Genomic DNA, 27148 nt, shown 5'->3' with positions numbered 1-27148 from the left:
AATCTCTTCATAAACATTCCACAATCAGAAAAAAACAGGCTATTGTCAAATAAATTATCTGTTCTCAATTATTCCACTTCACTGAGAGATAAGTTGTCCTCTTTACCAAGCAGTTTTCATATCCTTACAATTGCTACCTGGCCTACAACGTATATTCATTAGCTTTCTAGGTCTTTACTATTCAGAATAAAATGTGGTTTTCCCATTGCCACAATATGTTTTTAAATCTTAGTAATGTTGCTCATAAAGTTCTATGTATGTGCAGTTTCTATACAGGATAAGCACACCAACATATTGTATGGCTAAGAGATTCCATTGCCTCTGTATGCTAACAACATACTTGGTATACTACATTTTAAGACCACAATATGGACCTCTGAGCATAGATATAAACATAGGAGTTAAACCATGTCATCTTAGAAATGTGATGTCAGCACTTTTGTAACTTGTGAAACATTTTATAAAATGAATAGTACTTATGAGTAAATCCACTATTGTGTCATGCATACAACAGAAGATGCTTTGAATGGAAGTGCTATCACATGTTTAGCTTCAGCAAGAGCAAAAAAGACTAAAGGCAAGGAAAATTTTGGTTTGCATTTCAAATTTTGTTTTAATTAAAGTGGTCAAAATGTTGAGCTATTTAAATACCCCATCAGCACAATGGTAATGGAACATTCTGTGGCTGTTACACAGCAAGTAAATATCCTATCCCTCTGTTTTGATTAAAAAAGGTGATAGAATTTTCAGCCAATCAATTGAGTGGAATGGCTAGAACATTGTTAGCTGGTTCTTTGGGGAGTTTCCTTTATCTGCAGCTGGAGGTGGTATCTTAATACCTGCTGCTTTGATTTAAATGGCTGATGCAGTGTAAAAGTACCAATATATACTGTGGCGCGGGCGGCTAGTTTAGCCCTCTCGTGGGTACGGTGCCCTCTTCGGCCACGACCACGGCGCACTGGGGGTGGGGTGTGTGTAGGGGGGGGCCGTACTATGTGGCAGTGGTTGCTCCAAGTCCTGTAGCAGCTCCGCTCCGCTCTGCTCCCTCTCCTAACTCCCTTCCAGCTGCCCCTGTCTGCCTGACAGGGAGGCTTTTAACTACTGGGGGCAAGCTCCTTGATTGGCCTCAGCTGGCTTAATTGGCCTAATTGCCCCAGAGTAGTCCCAGCTGGATCACCCAGGGAATAGGGATTTGCTCATTCTGGGGCTAATATAGACCCCCTCTACTACCCTCCTGTAGCCATCAGGTCTAACCCTGTCACAATACTTAGTGAATATTAATATGTAAATACTCATATTTCTAAGATTTAAACTCATAGCAAAATGCCGTCATTCCCATCAGAGAATGATAGCATATCCTAATAACAATGGCAAATTTCACCATGCTGTGCAGCATTGTGGGATTGTTTTTTTGTTTTAAATGAATTAGGCACAAATGGACATTTGCCATTTTCACAGAAAAAAACATTTTTGAGGGAAAACAGTGGTTTTTAGTTGCATGCAAAAACTGCCTTTTGGGTTTGTGTAAAATTCAATATGAAAAGTATTTTCCTTTCTCATAAACCTGGGTTTTGCCTGCCGGTTGTATTATTTTTAACAAGTAGTTATTTTTCTGCTATCTGGGTAGAAGTAGTGGTACGGGTGAAGCGTAAGATGGGAAGGTGAATGAAGCCTGAGAGTGTCATTTGGTATGATAACTCCAGGTTTCATTTTTCCAGTGCAAACTAGAGTCCAGTTTCTGCCCTAGCAGGCATGTGTGCAGCTTCCATGGATTTCAAATGAAAGCCACTTGAGTACCTCTGAGAGGAGAATTTGTCCCAATGCCTTTTGATTATGTGCTGGTTCATCTCTGAGTAAAATCATGCATTACTTTGTGCCTCATAAGCAACTAATGAGTTCAATAGATGCTTACGATAGCAGAAAGGTATTGTAGGTTATGGTAGAAAATAGGTAGATATGATTAAGATAAAGCCAACACGGAAGGCATGTTGGACCTAATGACTTATGCTTAAAATTCATTATGTTCTTTTCTATTTCATCACTGTAGTAGACTTTTTCCTGTTATCAAATCTTTATTACTTGATTAAGACAAAACCAAAGAAAAATGCAACAGAAAAGAGAAATAATGTTAGTTATGTGCTTGTGACAAACAAATTAAGGATGATTTAAAGGAGTGCTGATATATCCCAGAGAAATAGTGTTTGAGATGTTTATATTTTGGTTTTTTTTTTCCAATTTTGGAAATATTAAGGTGTGAAATAAGGGAGAGATTTTCAAAGGCCTAAATGGATATCAATGGGGTGAAAATGACGACAATCAATGGAAGTTGTCTGTCTGTGTCTTTTCAAAACCTCCCACTGGACATATTACCATTACCAATGACATCTGTATTAAGGAGCCCCTCCAGTAGCCTGCCCCATTCTATGTGATCATAGGCTTCCAGTGCAGTTTTGTTCAATTATTAATGTACTAGACAAATGAGGTTTTTTTCTTTATTTTTGTTAGTTCCTTGGGTGTTGGTCTCAGACAAGTTTCATGGAACATTTGAGGTCTGAACCACAGGGAGCAAGACTGAAGAGAGTTATTCATGGACTTGGCTTTCCATAGATCCTTTTTTTATGTGGTGAAACTGTTTCAAAAAGCCAGATGTATATTGCTCCTTTTTCAAGCACATGTAATAGATCAGAATTCATTAGTGTAAAATAATATTCCATGTATTCCAAATTACAGCATAAGAATTTATATAGTTATTATATAGTATATAAGTGGTGCTAAATATTCCAAATAATATTGTAGAAAATTATGTATTGTTTCTGGAGTTACAGTTTTAATAAAAAGGGTTGACAGCTAGATTTTTCTTTTTGGCATGTTGGAAACTATATTACAAGAATTCTAGGAGTGGAAATTCACTTCCAATATCTCTCATTCTTTGTGCAATGGCTGCCTAATGTAAATTCCCGTTAACGTATTTTGGGGGGATGATAGTTTGTTTAATGAGAAAATACCTAAAGTGATCAAGAATTATCTAGTTGTTGAGGTTTGGGACCTTGAGGCTGGCCCCTACTCCCATTTAAGTCAATGGCAAAAATCCCATTTGACCTCTTACAAGAAGTTTTAAGTGAGTTTTGGGGAAAATTATAATTCCTTTTCATTTCTGGGCCATGTCCTTACTTTTGCAGTAGGTGTTCCTCCAGTTTGTCTAAGCCCCATGAAATGTTTGGGGTATCTTAAAATTCCTAACTGTCTGTGTTCAATTTCCAGAGAGAGCATGTGGGGCTGTGCCAGGTCAGCTGTTAACACTTTTCGTTTTTTCAACTCCAGGTATGAAGTATTTTATTGTGTATTATCTAATGTTCTGTGTTTTTGAAAAAGTTTAGTGGCAGTTCACTTTAAGCTTTCTTTCCCGCTTTCTTTGGCTGGCTACTGTAAGAGACAGCATACAGGCTGTGCATGGTCAGTAGTTACAGGATTTGGGGGCTGGGAAGAGGTTAGTTTGAGTATTTTCAACTTCTAGTAAATAAAATATGAAAATAGAACAAATATGGCTCTTCTGATGCTTGATAAGAAACAGAGCACAGCCAAAGTAGACTGTGAAATTAAGTGACAATATCATTTTATACAAGGTTCCAAAATTGAAATTTGACAATATAGGTTTTAATCATTGTCAGTGAACCTTAGGTTTACAGGGTTACAGAGTTATAGAACAGCTGTCACAAAGGAGTGAGTTATTCACCAACATATACTTTTTTGGGAAAAATGAGGCTAAAATGATGAAAATGTGTGTTTAAAGTTAGTTTCCTAATTCCATACATTGGCATCTGCATAAATACCCTGCTTTTTCAAGTGCTGAGCTCCCAGCAATTCCCACTGAAGTAAAATGTGGGATATTCCAGCAAATACTGTGAAGTCATTGGGAGCTCCAGAAATGTCTAGCTCGCAGAAGCAGCACATACATATGTACAGTCCAATATGTATATGACATTGATCTTGTGTATAATACATTCATTAGGATTAATTGTTTGTGTTAGATTAACTGCTTTTGTTTTATCAAATTTTAAAATATACACTATGAAATGTCCGACATTGTTTTAGATCATAGCGGTATATGTTTAGCATAAACAAATACGTTACAGAAAAATCTCATTCCTCAAGTTTATAATTAGACCTCAGCTTTGTAAGTAAATTATGAGGGAGAACACTTTAAAGAAATTATATTTTGTCATTCATAATTAACAGTCAAACAGATAAATTATGCCCCATATCCATTAATATACAATTAAAGAAATTTGTATTACAGAAACTTCAAACTTCCATTACTCAGACTTTTACAAAATGGCAGTGGTAACTCATCCAATCGGGCCAGCTCAAGGCACTAAAGTTTGCTTGGAAAGAAAAAAATTCTATAGACTCATAGATTTTAAGTGAGTATTTGAACCTGATCAGTGACTGCTGACATACCTGCTTTCCTATGAAAAACCCAACCCTTACACCTTTCTTTAAGCCAGTTGAATGAGCCACTGCAATCTTAGATATTGTTCCTTGATGGAGAGAGAGCCCGCTACTCTCCTAAGATGTTGTGTTTCTAAAGGAATGTATATTTGAACATTTCTGTTACCATTTCAGTTACAATCTCCTTTTGATCCCCAGTGGGGACTGCAATCTCTAAAAGTAGGGCTTTTGGTTTTTAAATTATTACACTTCTTAATAGCATTTTCATTTTTCTACGATTTTCATAAGACTAAAATGTCCCACTTAACTTTCACAGAATGTCCAAATAAGATACGTTTGAGCAGCTGACCATGAAACAGGGATGTCCACAGCACTTCAAACACAGCTTCCACACTTATTTTTTTTTCTCAGCAGCACATCTTATGTATTCTGTTTTTCATTTTCTTTTCTTTGGGGGTGGTCTAAGCAAACTTTGTGTTAATATGTGATCATGAAAATTAGAGGATTTCAAACATCTACACTTACTATGAATTTACTATTTACAGCTTATGAATACTAGCTGTATGTTTTAAATAATGGATACAAGTTAACCTTCGTAAGATTCCTTGGAGTGCATGGATAGACCATATGTAGACTTAATGGGCCCCATTCTATTCTGGCACTGGTTGTTCTCCACTTCCACTGTAACTATTGACTCAGTGGAGTTACTCCTGATTTACACTAGTGTCCGATGAGAATAAAACCCAGTATTTTAGCCCAAATAAAACTTAACATAACTAGAAATCTTAAGAAATGATTTATAGGCTCTTCCGTATCTTTTAAACGAGATGGACTTAATTATGCCCCTCAATTACACCTGTGCAACCTTACTTAAGCAATGGGGAACTGTCAGTGTGGTTGCACAGGTGTAATTGAGCGTAAAATTTGGGCCAATGGGATAATCTCAGTACATCATGTGAAATTGTTAATTTCTATAGATCACTTAAATCTCCATCATACTACAAGGAAAACTCATCACAGCTGCTGTTGCTTACTGGAGTTACGGATTATTGAAGTTAGGGAAAGCAACAGGATACAACAATCTTCAGAAATAGTGAATTTTATTATAAAAAATTAAATGCAACTATATATAAAAATAATTTATTTTCATGAAAATTCATGCAAGACATTTCTCTGATTTGTTTTGGACAATTTCATGTCTCTGAAATTGTGCTTTTTCATGAAATTTCTGAGAAATTGGTATATTTGCATCAAAATCATGCTTAAAATTGTAGTACATTCATTATTTTTATTGGTAAGAGCAAGAATGCCAATAAATTTTGGTCTTACAAAATATTGTACGGATGTAGAAGTGAGATAACAAATATCTCTTTTTAAGTAACTTGAACTTATTATTTTACAGATGCGTAAATTGAGACAGAAAACATCATCTCTCACTGCATGGTTTCCAAGCATTAATTCTTAAGATGGAGTTTAACGTGGCTTTTGTCTAAAGTGGCTGTTATAAAGTAGTCCTTTGTTTTTGTACAGGAAACCATTTCACAGTTATTTTCAACTTCTCAAATGTCATTTCATTTTGCTCTTTCGTTTAAGTAATTAGGGTTAGTGATGCCCAATGGGATAGCACCACTTTGAAATAATGGAGTTGCACAGATACAAATTAGGGGGTGAGTTTTTCAGAAGTGCCTAAAAGCTCTCGATGCCCATTCGTTTTCAATGGGAGCTGAACACTTACTCATAGGCATTTTTAAATATCTCATCCAATTTCTTTTTTAAACAACATCACTGTCATTTTTAAAAGATGGAGCCTTTTATTTCTGTGATGCTGAAGTTTTGTATTCTGATATATACTCCTAGACATTAAAGTCAGAAGGGACCCTCATGATCATTGACTTTGACCTCCTGCACTTAGCAGGCCAGAGAACCTTACCCACCCACTTCTGTAATAGACCCCTAACCTCTATGATATCTGAGGCAGTGCGTCTTAAATACTGAAAGTCACTCATTATTTATTTTCTAATTTTGGCAAGAGATGCATTCTTTACATCCCTTTACATCCCAATCATCAGGTGTAGCTGTGGAAGCCCAGAGCCCTGAACTAAACTCAACATGACTAAATGAAAGAGAATCTGATTTCTAAATATTTCAGGTAAAATTCTGGCCTCATGCAGAAATACACCCTCCCCGGGAGTATTTACCGTTTATTTCAGTGGGGCCAGGATTTTGCCTTTCTGTGTAGTGTGTGTGTCTTTGTAATTTTGAATCTATGCATAGGGATAAATTGTGGGCTCATTCCTATGAGGAGCATGGGTAGGATGGTGTCAGTACTGTTATGGCTTTGCAGAAGAGCTCGGTGTAGGGAAAGGAAGGTAGAATGGCTCAGGGAGCACAGGAAAAGCATTTTCTGTATGCCCCTTGCACCTTTTCTGGCTTATCATGCTCAGGAAGTCTACTGAAGGCTGTACATTCCACTCAAATCAATCCCCTGGCTGTGCACTCAAACACAGGCAAATTTATTAGTCCTTTCAGGGTAAAAAATTGATTTATTCAGATTACCAATTTAGTAACACAAAGATTCTGCATCTAGGAAAGTCAGTGGAAAAAACTCCCATTGACGCCAATAGCCACAAGTCCTATGCGTTGCTCTTGTTCCTTTTCCAGCAAAATATTTATCAATTCCTATTGTATCCTTGCAAATATCTCTTGCAGTCCAGAATATTATATTGGCGATACAGCAGCATTATTTGGTTGGCAGGTACAGGGTGCTCCTTCATCCTCTGTGTCCTGCAGACAGTACTTCTTTTGCTCCTGTACAATTCACTCCTGCTCTTCTTTTAGCAGCACCCTGCACAGCTTTGGCCAGATGGGAAGTGTTTGGCAGCTGCAGGACCCAGATGCCAAATTCTGGAATATAGCTTTCCTGTACTGGCATGTGGGTTTGTTGCTGGCTTTTTGGCTTGCACCTCTGCTAGCTTCTTGGCAGCATTTCATAACTGGCAGCTGTAGAGTTGCCTCTGGGGCTAAGCTAGGGTCAAACTGCTATGGATGATTTTCTTGGTCTGAATTATCCTGCTGGGCACTATTTTCACCTTGGTTTGCTTTAACTCTTAGACTATTCAAAGAGGAAAAACTTAAACTTTTCTTTTTTGTTCCTGCTATTTACAGGGTTAATTAAAAGCAGCGGTTGTGATCAGTTACCAGATTGTAGTTAAATTCTGCATTTTGAGCTATATTGTTGCACCCCTAACTAATGCCATTAAGTAGCTAGAAGTTCAAGGACTCAGATTGCTCCTGAGGAGCAGCTTCAGGGCAGAGCACCCTTTTTTGAAAACCTGGGCCTATGTCTGGATCTGAAATGTCATTTTGAATCAAAAGTGAGCCCCAGTCTCTGTCAAGCAGAAAAGTCACACGTTTTTTCCAGTGAGCCTGGACTATGTGTTGTAAGAAAGTTTAAAGAATAATTTCATTCGAATGATGATAAACAATAATACAGGGTGCTGCTGATGATAATTAGAAGCGCTTCCACAAGAAAATGCTTGATCTTCTTTTTGCCCAATTTTGAATGCCCTCATTACATAGTTTAGACTTACCTCATATTTTAGCCTAAATGAGGCAATGAAAAATTAATGCAGCTAGGGACAGCCAAGGCATTTGAAGTAATTCCCTAAGCTATGCCTTTCCTTCCATGCTGCTCAGCACATAAGCCTTATTGTCAGTGGGAATAACTGCAAAGAACCAATCAGGAATGCTCACTCAGGTTCAAAATACCTACAGTAAAGTACAGATTAGTCAGACTTGTTGTAAAGTTTTCATTCCTTCAATTACAGTAGGATATTCGTATTGGAGCCTGTCTCATGCACACTGTTGTTTTTAAAAAATCTTATACCAATGGTTTTCAACTTTTTTTCATTTGCAGACCCCTAAAATATTTCAAATGGAGATACAGTCCCCTTTGGAAATCTTAACAGTCTGTTCATCCCCAGGGATTCAAGGACCACAGGTTGAAAACCACTTTTCTAGGTTGAAAACCAGTGCCTTATACACATGTTAATCTTGTGACTGTGATTAATGTGATCAAATTCCAAGTGCTGCTCTTACTTTATCCTTCCTTCCTGTTTACCTCTTACCCTTTTAACCCCCACAGATAGGAACCAATGGCTTTTCATGTTTATACTACAGCCGTAAGTTTCTGCCTTGTTGGTGAGATTTTAGTTTCTCTCTATAGCCTGATGGGTTTTGAGCTTACACACAGGTAATCCTCTAAAGGCTTCTTTGTGTTACAGTACACGTTGAGATGTTGGCAAAATTTTCCCAATAAAACTCACCTTTGCCCCTAGACTTCACATGGTAGAGGGCAGGACTCTGGGCAAATTCTCTTTTAATAAAACAAAACAAAAATAGTGGTTCTTGTTGTCCATATACTTTTTTTATGTGTATAATTTAGTGATGTGCTAATGGTTAAATCATTGTCGGGAGGAAGATATTTTCCTTTACTGCACATGCAGTAGACTCTGTGACCTAGTTACCACAACAAAACAAAGTTTAAAAAAAACCCCGGCATTAGTATTGAGTGGTTGCCACAAAATATCTCTGGGACCTTTGCATAAGACCTATGTGACCCCAGGAAAGGTAAAATGATGACTGAGCAAACAAACAATCACATTTTCCTCTCATTAATGACTATTCTTTCTTGTTGACAGACATCTAATGAGAGAGAATCTATTTATTTCTATGAGAAGCTAACCTGATCCCAAGGCAGCAAGAGAAAGTACAGTCTCTAACTTAGAGGGTATTTGTCAGTGCACGTGATGAACAAAAGTCATTTGTGGATTTGTAGGTTGCTTTTTGACGTAATTAAATGTTTTAAGTCTATTGATTTCATGCTGTGGATTAATGATGCTGAATGAAAGACCATCAAAGAATACGACGTGTTTACATGCCTGATTAAAATAACTTTAAAAAAACTCAAAGAACCTGTTATTGGCTAGGAATGAGAAAGTGGCAATGTAGGACGAATCATGCATTCTGCATTGAAAGAAATCTGAATTAACTTATTTAGGCACAGAAAGTAGAGTGAAGGTTTGATAAGGATTGACTGTACCTTCCTGAATACTTAAAACTGGCGTAGATTGAAACAGAGGATTAAAAAGGTTGTATTATCAGTTGCAGCAGATCTCTTGTACTGAACCAATCAAAGCAGGATGCTTAGCTACCCATGATTAATGAGCAGATCTTTTAACTGAGGACCCTGTTGGTGATGTGCTAAAGGACGAAACCCACAGAAAAGCAATGGAAATATGAACAAGAGATGCAGTATAGATGACAGTTTTAGTTTCTGCTTAAAATTGACTTAATGCTTTTACATCTGTGTGTTTCATATCCTATATTCAAAAAATATTCAAAAATCTGCAAATGTTCATGATACTAATTTGTTTGTGTCAGCTCTCTGCAAATGTTTATACATATTTTCTAGAGTAGAGTGATTCTGGGTCAGATATGGATTTATAGTTAGATGTCACTGTCACTCTGCCTGGAGTGATTCACGACCATGAGTGCCAACCTCAGGGCAGACTGTCAGAAAGCAGTGCAGACACCCCAAACAGGTTGCATGTTCTATAATTAGATTTCGCCAGCCCTCTAACAAATGTGAACTCCTGAAGTACTAGAACAGTCTTGCGATGAAGTCACAGACAGTCCACCTTAAGCACACTAGCCTGTCTTGCCACCCTGGCAAGCTGGACTATAAGTGATAAGTGATCACTTGCGTCAAATAGTCATTTACACCAAAGATCACAAAAGATTGAGGTTGCTTCCCGTCCCAAGAAACCAGTCACTTACCCCAGTTTGTACCTCAGGTCTCACACCATAGACAGTACTTGCAGCCAATCCTGTAATAAACTAACTAAGGATTTATTAGAAATAATTAGAAATAGAAAAAAGAAATGAGAGAGTTATTTACAGAGTAAAGCAGGCACCCCATATATACACAGATGAATTAGTCTGTGGTTCCAAAAGGTGAGAAAAATGCAGTAATCTGTCAGCACTGAATATCTTTTAGGGCTAACCCAGGTTGACCTGGGGATCTCTGCTTTTGTCTCCCAACTCCAGCCCTGTGAGAGTCCAAACAGCAAAGAGATGAAGAATTTTCATTGCAGCTCTTTATATTTCCTTCTTCCAGAATTCAAGCTGATGGGACGAGCTTCCTTACACATAGTGCCTTCAGGGGTGTGAAAGAACCAATAACACAGTCTTTGTATTGTGATGTTTCACAATGGCCCATTTAGTTTTGATAGTCCTTCCTGATGGGCAGGGAAACCACTTCTCCTGCCTGGGTTCACAAGTTCAAAATAGGTATTTTTAAATAGGTATTTTTACAATTATAAAGCAAAATTTATACATATCCGTATCCCATAATATAAGGTAATTACAAGTGAGATTAATGCATTCTGCAATTTACAAGCATCTTACAGAGTCTAAACATTAAACACATCCTTACAAGTGTAAGCAATACTAACATACAGGTGAGTTGGTCTGATTTCCAGCTATGAATTTGCCAGTGCTCAGTTGATGCCTACAGTCTTAGCAAGAGCTGGCACCTGATCTACCAGCATCACAGTCACTTACTCTCAACGAATCTTATTGTAGCTGAAGATGGAAAAGACATATTTGCTCATTAAATCCATCCTCTTGAAAATGCAGGATATGGTCTTCCAACAGAGTACATATCTAACATTAAACTGATAGGACCTCTGATCTTAGCCAGGCTGCCAAGGGAGATAATTTATCCCAGCTATATCTGCAGACTTTGGAGGGAAAAAATCTGAATGGTCAAATTATGAAGTGCAATACTTGCAGCTCTGAGCTAGAGAAAGGTATAAATGTGATGTCTTATAAAGCTGTATAAATATCTAATAGAGTAGCTAGTAGACACATTCTTTATGGTATAGATTCAGTTTCCTGTGTCTGTGCTCTCATCTGGATTAGCATGTGTAAAATGAATGCTATGTTCTGATAGGTTGAATGATTGCCCTGTCTTTTGGTGCTGTGAGAATTTTTTCCCTGTTTCCACAAGCCCTGAAACCCTTAGTTACAGAACAAAGTGTCTGAACAGTAACTGAGCTTGTGTAAACCCAAGAGAAGAGTAATGCTCATTCCATGCAAGTCTTCTGCCTCTATGCAGGTGCAGGAATCAGGAACTCCTGAATAATTCATAATGTGCAAATTAGGCCATGCTTGCTCTCACTACTAGGGTTTGGTTTCTGGTTACCTGCCTAGCTGCCAGAAGCTGTATGTGAAAATAGAGGCAGGTAAGGCAAGAAGTGTCACAGTTGAAAGGCCAAAGTCACAAGAGCTGCCTGATACTCTGAGGGTTTGAAGAATTTGTGCTTATTGGGGAAGCTGGAATATTCATTCATTATTCATGAAGTGTTTTCTCAGCAATAAATAGGCTCCAGGGCTCCATTCCTTTGTTGGGGGGGGGAATCTGCCTTTTAAAAAAATTAATTTTCACTTACCTTTTTTTTTTTTTTTTTAAACAATTACAGGGCAAAAAAAATAACCTTTTGAGAACTCTTTAAAAGACAGTTAAACCATACTAGAGAATGTGTATTTATTATATCAAAATATGTTTGAACTAGTTGTCAGAGATATTCCACTAAAAATTATGAACGTCATGAATGTTGCTTTGGGTAAATACAGAGTGTAAATAGCTTGCAATGCCTTGTTTGAAGTCTGTATCTTCTGGAAGTATAGTATATGACCAGAATTATTTAAAAGGCAACATTCCTCCATTTAAAAATACAATTTATATCAATTATCTTTTTGATTGAATGACGGACTGTTAATCCGCCTTTCTGACTAGAAGGATGAAATGAAACTTAAATGGTGCATAGTCCTACTGCACCGAGATGAATTTCAGTGAGAGGCAGGTTTGCGTGTTGTTTTTTATGGTGGGGGACAGAGGAATCCAGGCCCAAATTTGTAGGCTTTTCTTTAGATACTAGCCAGTACAAAGAGGTGTCTGATGGAATTAGCTCTTTATTTAAGTTGAATATCTGGATCTTTGTTTATAATCTTTTATTTACAGTAGGGAGCATCCAGAATCCCTAGCATGGGCAGAAGGGAGGGAGTTAGTTCTCCCAAGGGCAGCTATTAATGTGGGGAAATGATTTTCTGTTGTGGATGTGAAGAGAGAACAGCAGTCAGTAGTCAGAGACCCAGCATAAGCAGAGCTTTCTTTTAAATGATTCTTCTCTACATTTCCCCCCCTTGGCTCCTGTATGAAGCAGCGAGGTCACGTTGCAATCATCTGGTTTTGTATTTCCCTCATTTGGGTAGCTGGAATATGAGCTGGCTCTCATTTCTAGCTGATTCTGTCATTTCCGCTAGGCCCCAGCTTGGGTGAATGCCAACACCAACAGGTGATCTTTGTAGCTGCAAAACAGCAGGAAGTAGGCTGTGCATGTATGAGACAGTTCACCAGAGGGGCTGTCTGGCCTGTTTCCATCTTTCTGTGTAATTAACACACCCTCCCCCCATACTGAGCAGAAAATCTGTGCAGAACAGCTCAGCTGTGGCAGCCATTGAACAGCATGTAAAGGAAAGAATGTTAATAAAGGGTCCTAGACGAATACAGGCTGCGCAAGTGCAAAGGTGCACTTTGGTCTTAAAGGGAGGCAGTGGTTGGTCTTTTTAAGGAGCAGGAACAAAATGATATCTGCTATAAAATCATATCCAGTCTAAACATTATGGAAAAACAGGAATGTAAGTAAATTTTCGGGCTAACACACTAAGTCTTTTTTGTACATAAATACTAGTTTACAACAATAGAGCAATTCATTTTAACTTTTTTCTTTAAAATAAGGGGCTCGTTTGTGACATAAAAAATGATGTCCTCGGACAGACAAAATGACGTGGTTCCCTTGAACTAGGATCATCTTGAATTCTGGAACAGGGCGGATGCTGTAGCCACTGCCGCAAGGCAAAATACTGTAATAACGAGCTATTTCAGCAAGAGGTGCAGGCTGAGCAGACAACTGCAGAAGCAGTTTTAGAAGACACACAAACCTTCCAGGAATCCTCAAAATAGTTGCAATGGATGAGGCAAATTTAAAAAGGTCTGTTTATGTAAACTAAGTTGTATTTAAAAGACCACAGTGTCTTAAAGAAGACAGTTCCAAATCATTACCTCCAGGACTTATATTAACCCCTTCATACCTGTCAGCATATCAGATTAGTTCTTTTCTCAGCAATCTTGACTGCATGGGTTACATTTACAGAGCAGTCTAATGTCCTTTGTTAGGTACTTGATAGCCTTAATCCTTTACAAAAATAGACAATATACCAGACTCCATTTGTGCTTTATAAAAATTGAAGCTAAATTACCTCTTATGCCAACAGACTCTGTGCTGCCAGATTGAAAACTAGTAAGTGGAAGGTAGATTTTTCCATTTAACTTTTTATTGAAAGCTGGACTCTGTCACAGTAGTGTAGCCACGCAACACACCTCAACTGAAGAAATTCAGTGGGAAGCCTCTATCAACTCATGTGGTGAAAATGAAATATTGCAGCAGATCTGCACACACCAAGCATTCCTAATGGCTGAACGGGCTCTTGCTGTATGCAAACCAAGAATGCACGTAGTAATGAGAGTAAAGTGGGTTGTGATACATTAACATATTTAGTAATGATTGTGCATCTTAGCAGTCTATAGACCTACTAACTAAGCCAGGAGTCTGGAACTCCATCTCTCTGTGAAGGGGATGCAGTTCTGCAGTTTGTCAGGCAACTGGAGAAACCTCAAGTTAAAAGGTGATCAGTAACCATGGCAATAAAACCACAAGAGGTGGTGCATTAGTAGGCTACTAACACACAGCTCAGTTGCACCTGCCAAACAGTGCACCAGTAGCCCACTGATGTATACCCTGGCTTTATTATTATTGTTATTTATTTTAAGGGTCAACAATGGGCTTTGCTCTGAATAATACACAAAATGCAAATGGTCCCTGTCCCAAAGAGCAGAGAATTGAATGGCTAGGGTTCTTGTATTGTTAGAAGTTCAGTATTTTATACTGAACTGCTGGCCCTTTACTGGGCACTCTGTTAATGACCAGTGCAACATAGAGGCTAAAAAGGGCTTCATAATCCCTTCAGCAGAGGGAAGGGAAGTAATGTAGGAGGCTTTTTGGGAGCTGGTACCTACTCCCAGTCGAGTGCCTTATCCACTAGACCACAGTGCCTACACTAACAAGAGAAGGCTATTCGGTTTCTGGAGAACGTAACCTAAAAACTGAAAAAGGATCAGTAAGCGAAACAAGTCTATCACACCTTCTCCTAGCTCAGCTGAAAGTGAGTGCAGTGTCATAACTTTAGGAAAGGTGATCTAAACAGGGAGTCACTGTATTACTTGTCCATGCTGCTTTACATTCAGTATGGTGAGGTAGGCTGTGGTATATCTTGGCGCACAGTCACAGATTTTATCAGTCCATCATTGTGAAATCAATGAAAGCTTCAAAATCTGTGGCTGTCGTTTGCTGAGCTGTAAATCCTTCGTTGCCATATTTACTTTGGAATCAGCAAGTCCTTCAAATGTATCTTCTGAAGGCTGCAAAAAAGTAAGGGAAATAAGATACCCGTTAGAATACAAGTCAACTATGCTCCGGAAAACATAGTTACAAAATGTCCACACTCGCTGAGCCTCATGTGAAAAAGTGAGTTAATAATAGTAATGGATAACTTTAATTAAAGCCTCAACAAGTATGCATGTCTAAACTGAGTAACTGCCTAATCTTATTGCCATAACCCATGTCCTTCCTCTCTCTGTCACCTCCTTGCTGGGCTTTTTATTTTTATTTTTATCCCCACTAGTTGTCTTGTCTCACACTAGACAAGCTCATTAGAGCACAGAATTTGTCTTTCTAATTGTTCTGTAAAGCTCTAATTCCCCTTTTAGGTACTATAAAAGTGATAATATTAATAACAATTTGGCATGTGCACTGTGTCAAGCTTTGTGTTTGCTTGCTTTTGGTATGCAGACACAAAATAAAGATGATTGCTACATGTCGGTAACTGAGCCATAAAGTAGACCCACTGAGGCAGGAAAAGGAGACATATACATGGATTCATTTGTGAATCTGCACAGAAATAACATCTGACTTTTAATACACATACGCTTTTTTTAGGATTGTACATTCCACTTATGCTCAGGATCATCAAAGGTCAGTAACAATCAAACCTAAATCACTTGCATCACAAAAGTAATGAAATGATCTCATTACACTGATCATCATTTTCGTTGTTAATTCAATGCAGTTTAACTTTTCACTTGTTTCTCCATGATAAATGTGGCAATAGACTGCCAGACGGAGCCATCTGGCTCTAGTGTTTGAAAGGTACAAAAGGCAATGCAAAGAAAATTCATTGGCTGCTATGACCATATTTGGAAGAGACCTTACTTGAACCAGAAGTAACTTGAGGGAGGTGAAAACTGGCTTTAATTCTCTAGCAAGTCACTGAATATTGAGGATGTATACAGCAGTTCAGAAAATAAATTGACAGTCTGGTCATGTTCAGATCATGCTCCTTAGTTTTTTTTTTATTTCCATCCAAGACAGCACTGGGTATTTCCCTACCCTTTACAGATATGCGATTGGGTTGGGGGTTAAATGTAAATTTAAAATAATTTAACTTCACAATCATTATAATATTTAGCTTTTAGTCTCTATTGCCTCCCACAAGCCACTACTGGTTATCTAAATATATGCATTAGCTTATATTTTCCCTATTATGTTACGGTGCCAGGAACATCACAATATAAATGGCCCTATCACACCTTGGAAATGCTACGTGCAAGGAATCTCATCTTGTAGAGTTGGAAGCTGCATGAAAGAAATAAAACAAAGGGCAGGTCTACACTTAAAATGCTGCATTGGTGCAGGTGCACTGGTGCAGTAGCACCACTGTAGCACTTCAGTGAAGACGCTACTGTGCCGACGGGAGAGTTTCTCTGATCGACATAGTTAATCCATATCCGTGAGAGGCAGTAGCTATGTCAATGGGATAATCCCTATGGTTTATTTTGTGACAGGTAATTTTCACAGGGGTTCCCTAACTCAGCCCTTTTTTGTGGGCAAAGAACCCATTAATATTAGACCTAACATTGTTAGAACTCTCAGGCACTGTAACAGCCTTAACATGGAGTTACAGACAGTCCCCTTGGGTACTCCAGTCTGTCTGGCCATCCAGGTGAGCGTACCTTTGTGATAGATGATTCATTACACCAAGATTCACAGCAATATTCAGTTTACTCCTAGTCCCAAAGGATCAGTCGCTTACTACAGGTCAGTTTAGATTTCACACCGAAGACAACGCTTGTAATAAACTATATCAAGATTTGTTACACAGAAAAAGGAAACGAGAGTTATTTACAAGGTCAAAACAGGTGAAACATATACACACAAATGGTTACAATCCTAAATTTCAAAAGGTAATAGAAGTTTCTATAATAAGCAAGCTCTGTATGTCCTTTTGGGCTAATCGTGGCTAATCAGCTAGGGATCTTTTGATTATGCCTAGAAAAACCTTGCCCCCAAGAGTCCAAGCAGCATAGAGATACCAAGTTCCTTTGGTTTGGGGTTTTTATCCCCCTCCTGCCATGTGCTCTGAGCTGCAAACTCAGCTGATGGGAGGAGTCCACTTCTAAGACTTATTTTCAAAAGGAGGAGAGCAGAACAACAAAAGTCATATGTCCTCTTGTTGTCGGCACATAGGGAAATTTTGGTTGCAACATCCCACAATCGTTCATCTGAAATTGATGGACCTTTCCTTTTGGGAAAGCTGTGACGCCTTCTGTTGAAGACCAGTCCTTCAAATTAATTACTGTCTCTCTCCTATCTGATGATTCACTTAGTAACAGAGACTCATAACAGAACCGCACAAATATTACTTTACAATATGGGCTACAGAAGTTGTAAGTGAGATTAATGCATGCAGCAACTCCTAAGCAATCAATTAAGTATAAACACATTCTTATAATTCTAATACCTGTTTTAACACACAGGTGAGCCAGACAGATTCCAGCTGTGTATTTGCAGTGTTCAATTGAGACATGGGGACCATGGCGTGAGCTGCCACCTACTCTGTGTTCTGTCTTCTCTGGAACAAATTCTGATCTCATTTACACTAGTGTAAGTCTTGACTTCAGATGTACACCTCTGTAAATGAGAGAAAAATTTTGTCCTAGGTAGCTATGTTTTAGAGTGCTTGCTGTTTCAGGCAGCACCTGTGTATTTTGGTGTAAATTATAGCAATAGTGTGTTGTCTATGCGAAACAAATTACTACTAATAATTACAAAAATATTAAATATTACAAAAATATTTGATCTATCCTGGTTAAAAAATTGTAAATGCATAAGTGCCGACTTTCCATTTTGATTGCTTGAGTTACAGGCTCTAAACTCTTGTTTTCACAAAAGATCTTAACACATCCATATCTCAGGTTGGCCCTTCCAGTCTCTGCAACCTTAACAACCAATATTTTTGTTAACATATGGCTTGGCAAATTAAAGCTGAAATAACAAGGGAACTATCCTCTTGGATGTGTTTTTAAACATGTTTTCTGTCAAGCATTTGCAAATGCTGTATTTGAAATACCTAATTAGTGTCAAAGAAACTATAAACCTATTTGGACACATCGTGAATTTTGATGTGGAGGAGGTAATCACCTAGAGACCCCCTTATTTGTTGCTGCTTCTGCTGCTCCTTGTCATCCGATTTGTTTTGTATATCTGTCTGTTATTAATATATATATAATATATATTCATATATATCTGTCTGCTATTAATGACTTCGTCACATTTAATGTTACATCTTATAACATCTAGAGTGCTAACTTTCTCCAAATCTACCTGAGGCCTTCAGCTAAAATCAATGGTAGTTAAGGTTGACTACAGATTTGAGGTGGCGTCAGGGGGACATCATGCTTTATTTGACCACAAAAGTTCTCTTTTCTCCTGTCATGTTTCATGTGATGCATCAATATTTGTAATGTACAGTAGCTACATTATAAGTTCTAGCCTTATAATTGCGAATACAAAAAGACACAAATAAGATGTCTTGCTGCAATGATTTGCTTAAATGTAACAGAGATAGGGCTATAAGCCATGCTGAGGCATAAAGGTCACAGCTTCTGTGAAAAGTTTCTCTATTAATAGTCTATAAGTATGTTGTTTCTGCCAAGCTATTGCTTAGAACCAAATTAGTCCCTCATTACAAGTCTGATATCAACGATGTATCAATATGCTCTTTGTTGACCTTGGTCCGTTACTCACACTGTGGTTTTATAAATGAGTATGCATTAGATAACAAAAATGACAGAGGAGAGTTGGCTAATCAAACAATCTGTAAAAGTGGGAGCCTGGTTTTTCTATAGAGAGACAAGATGGATGAGGTAATATCTTAGAGCTCTTCTCTATGTGGCTTAAGAGCTTGTCTCTCTCACCAATGTATCTTGGTCCAGTAAAACATATTACAGTACTTCACCCACCTTGTTTCTCTAATATCCTGTGGCCCAACACAGCTACAACTACATTCTATGCAACAATGGAAGATATCAAATTGTTTTTTCTATTATTTAACTCATCTCTTGAGCCTGCTCCTTTTTATCTCTTATGTAGAAAAAGTTCCATTGCTTTTCTCCATTTTAACCCTTATTTGCAGGCTAACATTTGAGTATAGGGCCATAGATATATATACACATGCTACAGAGAGCTGAAAAACATGGTCTGATCTGAGTTTACATTCTAAGGCTCTGATCCTGCAAACACTTAAGAACATCCTAAGCTAATATGTAGCCGCATTGAGCTCACTGGGGCTGTACTCGTGAATTCACATGAAACCTTCGCAGGATCAGGGCCTACAGTAGATATAATTTACCAAATAAGATTATGGGGTTGCTTATATTACACAATAGGAACTGTGTGTATTTGTTTTTGTATTTAGATCTTACTGGATTTGGTGTGACAGTGTGGTTAATTATTGGAAAGGTTCTGATGAACTTTGAGAAGGGCTGTGAAAGAGAAGCAGGTTGAATGCCATACAATTTCCATTGCAGAGAAGAGCTTTTGTAAAACTTAGTCTGTTTACTCTGTGCCTTATTCCTGGTCTTTAAAATGATAATAGTAATACTTACCGACCTTACAGATTCATTAATCTGTACTCTGCTGTGCTGAGTCTTGCAATAAAGCCTATAAATGATAGATAAGGGTACTAATAGTCAAGAAGATGGGGGGTGGGCTAAAAAGTCTTACTGTTTCAGATGCTCTTTTTTTGCACTTTCTAGTAGCATGAACAAATAGGCTGTTACTGTCCTTAGGGTGAGGCTGTTGGTGACTTTTGATAGTGTGATAAATTGTGTTTTGTTCTTGAAATACAAATAATAAAATGGTCTTGCTACACACGTTATTACTGAATTTTCATAATATTAAATCAAATAAAGATGTAGGTCCCAGTCTGGCAACTGCATCCACACAGGCAGACCCTTGTACTTGTATAGAACTCCATTAACTTCAGTAGTGTTTTATGCAGACACGGGTCCAACAATCCAGCATGGATCCAGGACAGAATTTAGATTTTAAGGTATGTCTGCATAGCAATCAGAAGATGTGATTGCAGCACATGTACCCCAGCTACCTTGTATAAAGCTAAAAATTCCAGATGATCACAGGGATGGAATGGCTAGCTGCCCAAGTACAATTCCTCCTGTGCTGATGCAGCTACATAGCTAGCTCAATGAAAGTTGGTTTGGATATGCCTTCACATGCTGCAATCACACCACCTGATTGCAGTGTAGACATACCCAAAGTTCAGCTGATCTCAAGGTATGATCTTGGAACCTTGTGACATTTCATATCATTCTAAATTTTTAATCAAAATTCACATGGCACACATTAAATGGATTAAAACTTGGCTAACTGATAGGTCTCAAAATGTAATTGTAAATGGGGAATCATCATTGATCAGGTGTGTTTCCAGTGGAGTTGCGCAGGGATCAGTTTTGGCCCTGTTATTTAACATTTTTATCTATGACCTGGAAGAAAGCATAAAATCATCACTGATATAGTTTGCAGTTGATACAAAAGTTGGGGAAGTGATAAATAATAGAAAGGACTTGGTAAACTAGGCACAAGCAAACAATATGTGTTTGAATATAGCTAAATGTAAACGTATACATCTAGAAACGAAGAATGCAGGCCATATTTACAGGATGAGGGACTTCTCCTGTGAAGCAGCAACTCTAAAAAAGATCTGGGGGTTGTGATGGCTAAACAGCTGAACATGAACTCCCAATATGACGAGGCCAAAAGAGCTAATGTGATCCTGAGATGCATGAACAGGAGAATCTTTAGCAGGAGTAGAGGTTATTTTACCTATTTATTTGGCACTGGTGCAACTGCTGCTGGAATTTTGTATCCAGTTTTGGTGCCAAAATTCAAGAAGGATGTTGATAAATTGTAGAAGGTTCAGGGAAGAGCCATAAGAATGATTAAAGAATTAGCAAACATACCTTATATAGACTCAAAGAGTTCAATCTGTTTAGCTAAACAAAGAGAAGGTTAAAGGGTGAATTGATTAAAATCTATAAGTATCTACATGGGGAACAAATATATAATAATGGGCTCTTCAATCTAGCAAATAAAGGTGTAATCCAATCCAATGGCTGGAGGTTTAAGATAGACAAATTCCGAGTAGAAACAAGGTGTAAATTTTTAACTGTGAGGATAATTAACCATTGGAACAGTTTACCAAGGGTCATCCATCACTTACAATTTTAAATCAAAATTGGATGTTTTTATAAAAGTTATGCCCTAGGAATAATTTTGGGAAGTTCTATGGCCTGTGTTTTACAGGAGTTCGGATTAGATGATCACAATGGTCTTTTCTGGCCTTGGAATCCATTAATCTGAGCTGTCAGGATATCTCACAGGCTTCACCTGAGATTGTTTCAGCAACTACAATATTAGTGAGAGTACTTACATAGTGTACTGTAGACTTGTGTTTTATACATGTGTGAATTGAGTTGGCAGCCACTAGTCTACCACCAAGCACACAATAGAAACCATAGATACTTACCATACATGTAAGTATGTTGGGTCTCCAGGCCCCTTTCTTGAATGACATTTCTGCACTGGCAATTCGGTATTACTGATACCTCCATCTCCAGTATGCCTCAGTTCTGATAGGAGATCAATTCTAGGTGTGAAAAGGCAAGGCCAAATTTTTCAATTACGTCTACTTTGCCTGAAGTTGGACACGTTTGGAAGCTGGAAGTTTGGAAATGTTGGTCTTAATTCTTTCAAGTTTGTCAAAACTCCATACCTAAGTGCTAGTTGTGATTACAGTTTTGGTAATGTGGACTGTTCATTAAAAACTGCCTGAAGCCACTAGTTCATTTATCAGAATATACTTGAAGCAGTCATTTGTCAGACTATGGCCTGGAATAGATTCACACCAATGGCCAACTCTGTATTCCAAATTCTTAAGCTATAGAGTCTTCCAGTAACCTAATATAGCCCATGAAAGAAAAAATTCCAAATATAAATGTGAAATTCACTGTACACTTGTGACAGGCTATCACAATCCATTGTCTGGCCACCATGCTACCCCGTAGATAATGAGTTTGCACCTTGTGCATGCACAAAACACACTTTCTGATTACCATAGGAGTAGGGTCCAGGCTGAAAGAGACCTATAATGACCATCTGTGTTTTTGTTCCCTGTACCTTTCCAGGAGATCATGTGTATACTGCACAGCTAGACACTGAAGTAGATTATGCTTCATAGGCTTGGATAGGCCTTCCCATCAGCCTGACCAGCCTTAAAAACCCAGACATTTGCTAAATCAGCACCGTTGTGACACTACTGGTGGGATGCTATAAGAGAATAAGACATATTCACAGAGTACAGCATTGCTTTTATGTACCTCAGGACAGTATGTTATTCTTATATACTGATGTGGACCCTGTTGTGCTTAGGTATCTTTATCTATTAGTTACCAAGGCCATACAGAGATATATGTACAGAGAAATAAAAGACAGTTTCGCTATTCACATGCGTTTACAATGTGAGACCCCAAACATATATATAATGCAAGTTACTTTGCACAGGAGTCCCATAGAGTTGGGACTACGAACCTGAATAAAGATAGTGACATGTATAGTTGCTCAGAGAATCAGGCTCTAATTGCAGTGATGGACAAAATACATTTGTGAGGCTATAAAGCCTGCATTGTGTCTGTTTGGGGGAGGGGAGTTGTTTGTTTTTGTTTTGTTTTGTTTTTTCATAAACAAACTACGGAAATATAGCCTGGGATGGAGCTAGTATCGTGTGTGCATAATTGGTTGGAAAACTGTTCCCAGAGAAAAAACAACAAGAGCCCTGTAGCACTTTAAAGACTAACAAATTTCTGCAGGCATAAGCTTTTGTGGGCTGCAACCCACTTCATCAGATGCATGAAATAGAAATCACAGATAGGAAGTATATATATACATCCAAGGGTAAGAAACAACAATGGGGAGGGTAAGTGTTGACAAAGTCCATTCATTTAGAGTAGATGTGGCCTATTCACAACCATTGATTAGAAGGTGAGAATGTGTGAACAGTGACAATTACTTCTTGTAATGAGAGAACCATTCCAAGTCTCTATTCAGACCCAATTTGATTGTGTCAAGTTTGCATATGAGTTCCAGCTCTGCAGTTTCTCGCTGAAGTCCATTTTTGAAGTTTTTTTGTTGAAGTATGGCAACTTTCAAATCAGCTAAAGAGTGTCCTGGGAGATTGAAGTGCTCTCCTACTGGCTTATGGATGTTACCGTTTTTTGTCTGATTTGTATCCATTTATTCTTTTGTGTAGTGACAGTCTGGTTTGGCCAACGTACATGGCAGAGGGGCATTGTTGGCACATGATGGCATATATTACATTAGTAGATGTGCAGGTGAATGATCTGCTTATGGTGTGGCTGATGTCCTTAGGACCTGTGATGGTGTCACTAGAGTCAATGTGTGGGCAGAGCTGGCAACGGGGTTTGTTGCAGGGGTAGGTCCCTGAGTTAGTGTTCTTGCTGTATGGTGTACGGTTACTGGTGAGTATTTGCTTCAGATTGTGGGGCTGTCTGTAAGCAAGGATAGGTCTGCCTCCCATGGCTTGAGCGAGTGAGGGATAGGTTGTAGATCCTTAATGATGTGTTGGAGAAATTTTAGCTGGGGGCTGTAGGTGATGGCCAGTGATTGTTCTGTTGTTTTCTTTGTTGGGTCTGTCCTGTAGGTGACTTCTGGTTACCCATCTGGCTCTGTCAATTTGTTTCTTCACCTCTCCAGGTAGGTGTTGTAGTTTTAAGAATGTTTTATGGAGATCCTGTAGGTGTTTGTCTCTGTCTGAGTGATCGGAGCAAATCCGGGCTTGGCTGTAGACAATGGATCATGTAATGTGTCCTGGGTGGAAGCTGGAGGCATGAAGATACGTTTTGCGGTCAGTTGGTTTTCGGTATAGGACGATATTAATGTGACCATCCTTTATTTGTATTGTAGTGTCCAGGAAGTGGATTTCTTGTGTGGACTGGTCCAGGCTGAGGTTGATGGTGGGGTGGAAATTATTGAAATCCTGGTGGAATTCTTCGAGGGACTCTTTCCCGTGGGTCCAGATGATGAAAATGTCATCAGTGTAGCGTAGGTAAAAAAGAGGTGTTTGGGGACGAGTTTTGAGGAAGCGCTGTTCTAGGTCAGCCCATAAAAATGTTGGCATACTGTGGGGCCCTGCGGGTGCCCATAGCTGTTCCACTGACTTGAAGGTATAGATTGCCTCCAAATTTGAAGTAGTTGTGGGTCAGGACAAAGTCACAAAGTTCAGCTACCAGTTATGCCATATCATCATCAGGGAAAATGTTCCTGATGGCTTGTGGTCCATCTTTGTGTGGAATGTTGGTGTAGAGAGCTTCTACATCCATAGTCAAGCTGGAAGGGCATATCAAGTGGGGTCCTGCAGGGATCAGTCTTGAGTCCAGTTCTGTTCAATTTCTTTATAAATGATTTAGATAATGGCATAGAGAGTACACATAAAAGTTTGCAAAAGATACCAAGCTGGGTGGGGTTGCAAGTGCTTTAGTAGATAGGATTAAAATTCAAAATGGTCAGGACAAACTGGAGTAATGCTCTGAAGTAAGTAGAATGAAATTCAATAAGGTCAAATACAAAGTGTTCCTTCCCAAGTGGAGTAATCAGTTGCACACAAAAACTGGGAAATAGCTGCATAGGAAGGAGTACTGTGTAAAGAGATCTGGGGATTATAGCGGATCACAAACTACATATGCATCAACCGTATAACACTCTTGCAAAAAAGTGAATGTCATTCTGGGATACATCAGCAGGAATATTGTAAGCAAGACATGAGAAGTACTTCTTCCATTCTACTCTGTGCTGATAAGGCCTCAGCTGGAGTATTGTGTCCAGTTCTGGGCACCACATTTCAGGAAAGATGTGGACAAATTGGAGAAAGACCAGAGAAGAGCAATAAAAATTATTAAAGGTCTAGAAAAGATGACCTATGAGGGAAGATTGAAAAAATTAGGTATGTTTAGTCTGTTTAGTCTAGTTTAGAAGACTGAGATGGGACATAAGTTTTCAAGTACATAAAAAGTTTTTATAAGGAAGAGGGTGAACATTTTTTCTCAACCTCTGAGGATAGACAAGAGGCAATCGGCTTAAATTGCAGCAATGGTGGTTTAGGTTGGACATTAGGAAAAACTTCCCAACTGTCAGAGTATTTAAGCACTGGAACAAATTGTCTAGGGAGGGTGGAATCTCCATCACTGGAGGTTTTTAAGGACAGATTAGTCAAACACTTGTCAGGGATAGTCTCGTTATTATGTAGTCCTGTATTGAGTGCAGGGGAGTGGACTAGATGACCTATTGAGGTCCCTTCTGGTTCTACACTTTTATGATTCTATGAAAAATGTGTTTCCATTTGAATGGTTTGGTGTGAGGGGGTGGGTGTTTGAAGAGGCTGTGAGAAGTAGTGAATTTGGAGGAAGTAAGGGAGAATGTATGGTGAACGTGACCGGAGAGAAGATTTCAGGTATAAGGGGGCAGCATGAAACATATATAAATACAGAGATGCTTGTGTAGAGAATATGAAGGGGACATAGAGAGAAGCAGAAATAGCAGAACAAAAAGCCTTAATGAAAAAAAAAAAAAGCCCGATTGATGGGAAATTAGTGAACCGAATGTAAAAATTTTGAAAAATAGGTCTGGAAGCCCAAATGAAATATTTCAACCTGAACTTCAAATTTCTTTTCTGTGTTGTTAAGTTTAACAATACATAAAGTAGCTTTGTATAATTTAATAAATCTAAACAATGTATTATCAGTGCGCTATGCCTGAAGAGAGAATTTAAAACTGTGTAGTGCTTTAAACCCATATTCTTTAAAAAGATACTGTTTTTACGTCCAGTTCAAAACTATTATGAAATGTGGTCCCTCCATCATTAAATGTTTTTTTTTTCTGTCGTTTTTCCTCTGTCACACTTTCTTTCTTTGGTCTTTGCCTCCTTGCAGGAAGAGTCTTTTGAGGAAAAGAAGAACCATTTCTATAACACTTGTAATTGATTGAAATGAAACAGGGGAAAAAACACCTTTCTGTCTTTGTTTTTACTTCAGACCTCAATTATTTTGTAGTCTTTGAGGAGCCCTGGTAGCTTAACTGCAGGAATGGTCTGATTTCTTCTAGCGAAAATACTTTTCAGTAATCGTCCACAAACTACACAGGGCACTGAAATCTTTATTTTGGGGGAAGAGAAGGGAGTATGGAATTATCTGCAGGGTTAAGGAACAAAGACCAGGAAACTCAGAAGGTTAAAATTCAGAAAAGAACTAAAGGAGGATGCTGCCATCTAGAGTCAAGAATTGATATTAGTCGTATTTTAAAGGGGGGTATTTGGCTCCAAATGAATGTATTCTGAAAACAATATTAGACAAAACCTTAGACTAACAGAAATGCTTTTATGAGTTTTTTAATTCCAATGGGAACAGATGGTGGTGGTCATTTGGGTATTTTAAATAAAATTTGGTCATGGATAAGTAGCAGACGGAAGCTAGTATCCCAACCATATAGAAGTAAATATGAAATTGAAATACAAAATAGGTAGTCAGGTACATAATGACAAAAGTTGTAACAAAACTGGCTATTCATAATAGGTATTGAATGAAAAGTAGAGATTCTCTGAAGTGTTGCAGTTGAAACACTGCAATATCTATTCATTTTTTAAAACTGTTTTTACTAGAGTTTAAAGAAACAACTTGGGAAACCTTACTGAACTGATCTTATAAAATCTTTTTAACATAATATTAGCAGAGGCCAAATTTACCCTGTCAATGTCTTGTTAAAAATACTAATTCGTTGAAACAGAAACACTGTAGCACAAAAAGCAACATGAAAATGTAGTTATTGTAAAGCCTAGTATAATTAGAAGTGAAACTAATTGGTTTTATTGCTTGAATCTGAGAAAAATGCAGAAAAGGAAACGAATTTCAAATGGAGTAAAAATACATTATTTTAAAATTCTCAGTTCCAGTCATATACGGTGATGGTGTTTTTAAATATGCGTTCTGAACCTGAAAATGTCCTTTGACGTACCTTCCAAGTGTATTTTGTAG

At 38.2% G+C, this 27148-nt stretch overlaps 1 protein-coding gene across 4 annotated transcripts in view; it reads left to right on the top strand.

Annotated features, from left to right (window-relative positions):
* The window catches only part of KLF12 (KLF transcription factor 12), a 289627-nt gene that overhangs the window by 213870 nt on the left and 48609 nt on the right, over nt 1–27148 (top strand). For 3 of the 4 annotated variants that reach the window (XM_067563230.1, XM_067563228.1, XM_067563232.1), the window contains exon 6: nt 3262–3321. The exons of the other annotated variant lie outside the window; for it this stretch is intronic. In XM_067563230.1, coding sequence (XP_067419331.1) covers nt 3262–3321 — 60 coding nt within the window. The remainder of the gene's footprint in view (nt 1–3261; nt 3322–27148) is intronic. 4 annotated transcript variants of the gene reach the window in all.

This window comes from Emydura macquarii, unplaced genomic scaffold (genome assembly GCF_026122565.2).
Source record: "Emydura macquarii macquarii isolate MOO-44397 ecotype Brisbane River unplaced genomic scaffold, CSIRO-AGI_Emac_v2 contig_2473, whole genome shotgun sequence".
Classification (NCBI taxonomy): Eukaryota; Metazoa; Chordata; order Testudines; family Chelidae; genus Emydura; species Emydura macquarii.
Note: the sequence above shows the minus strand (reverse complement) of the source record. Positions and strands in the feature narration are given on the sequence as shown.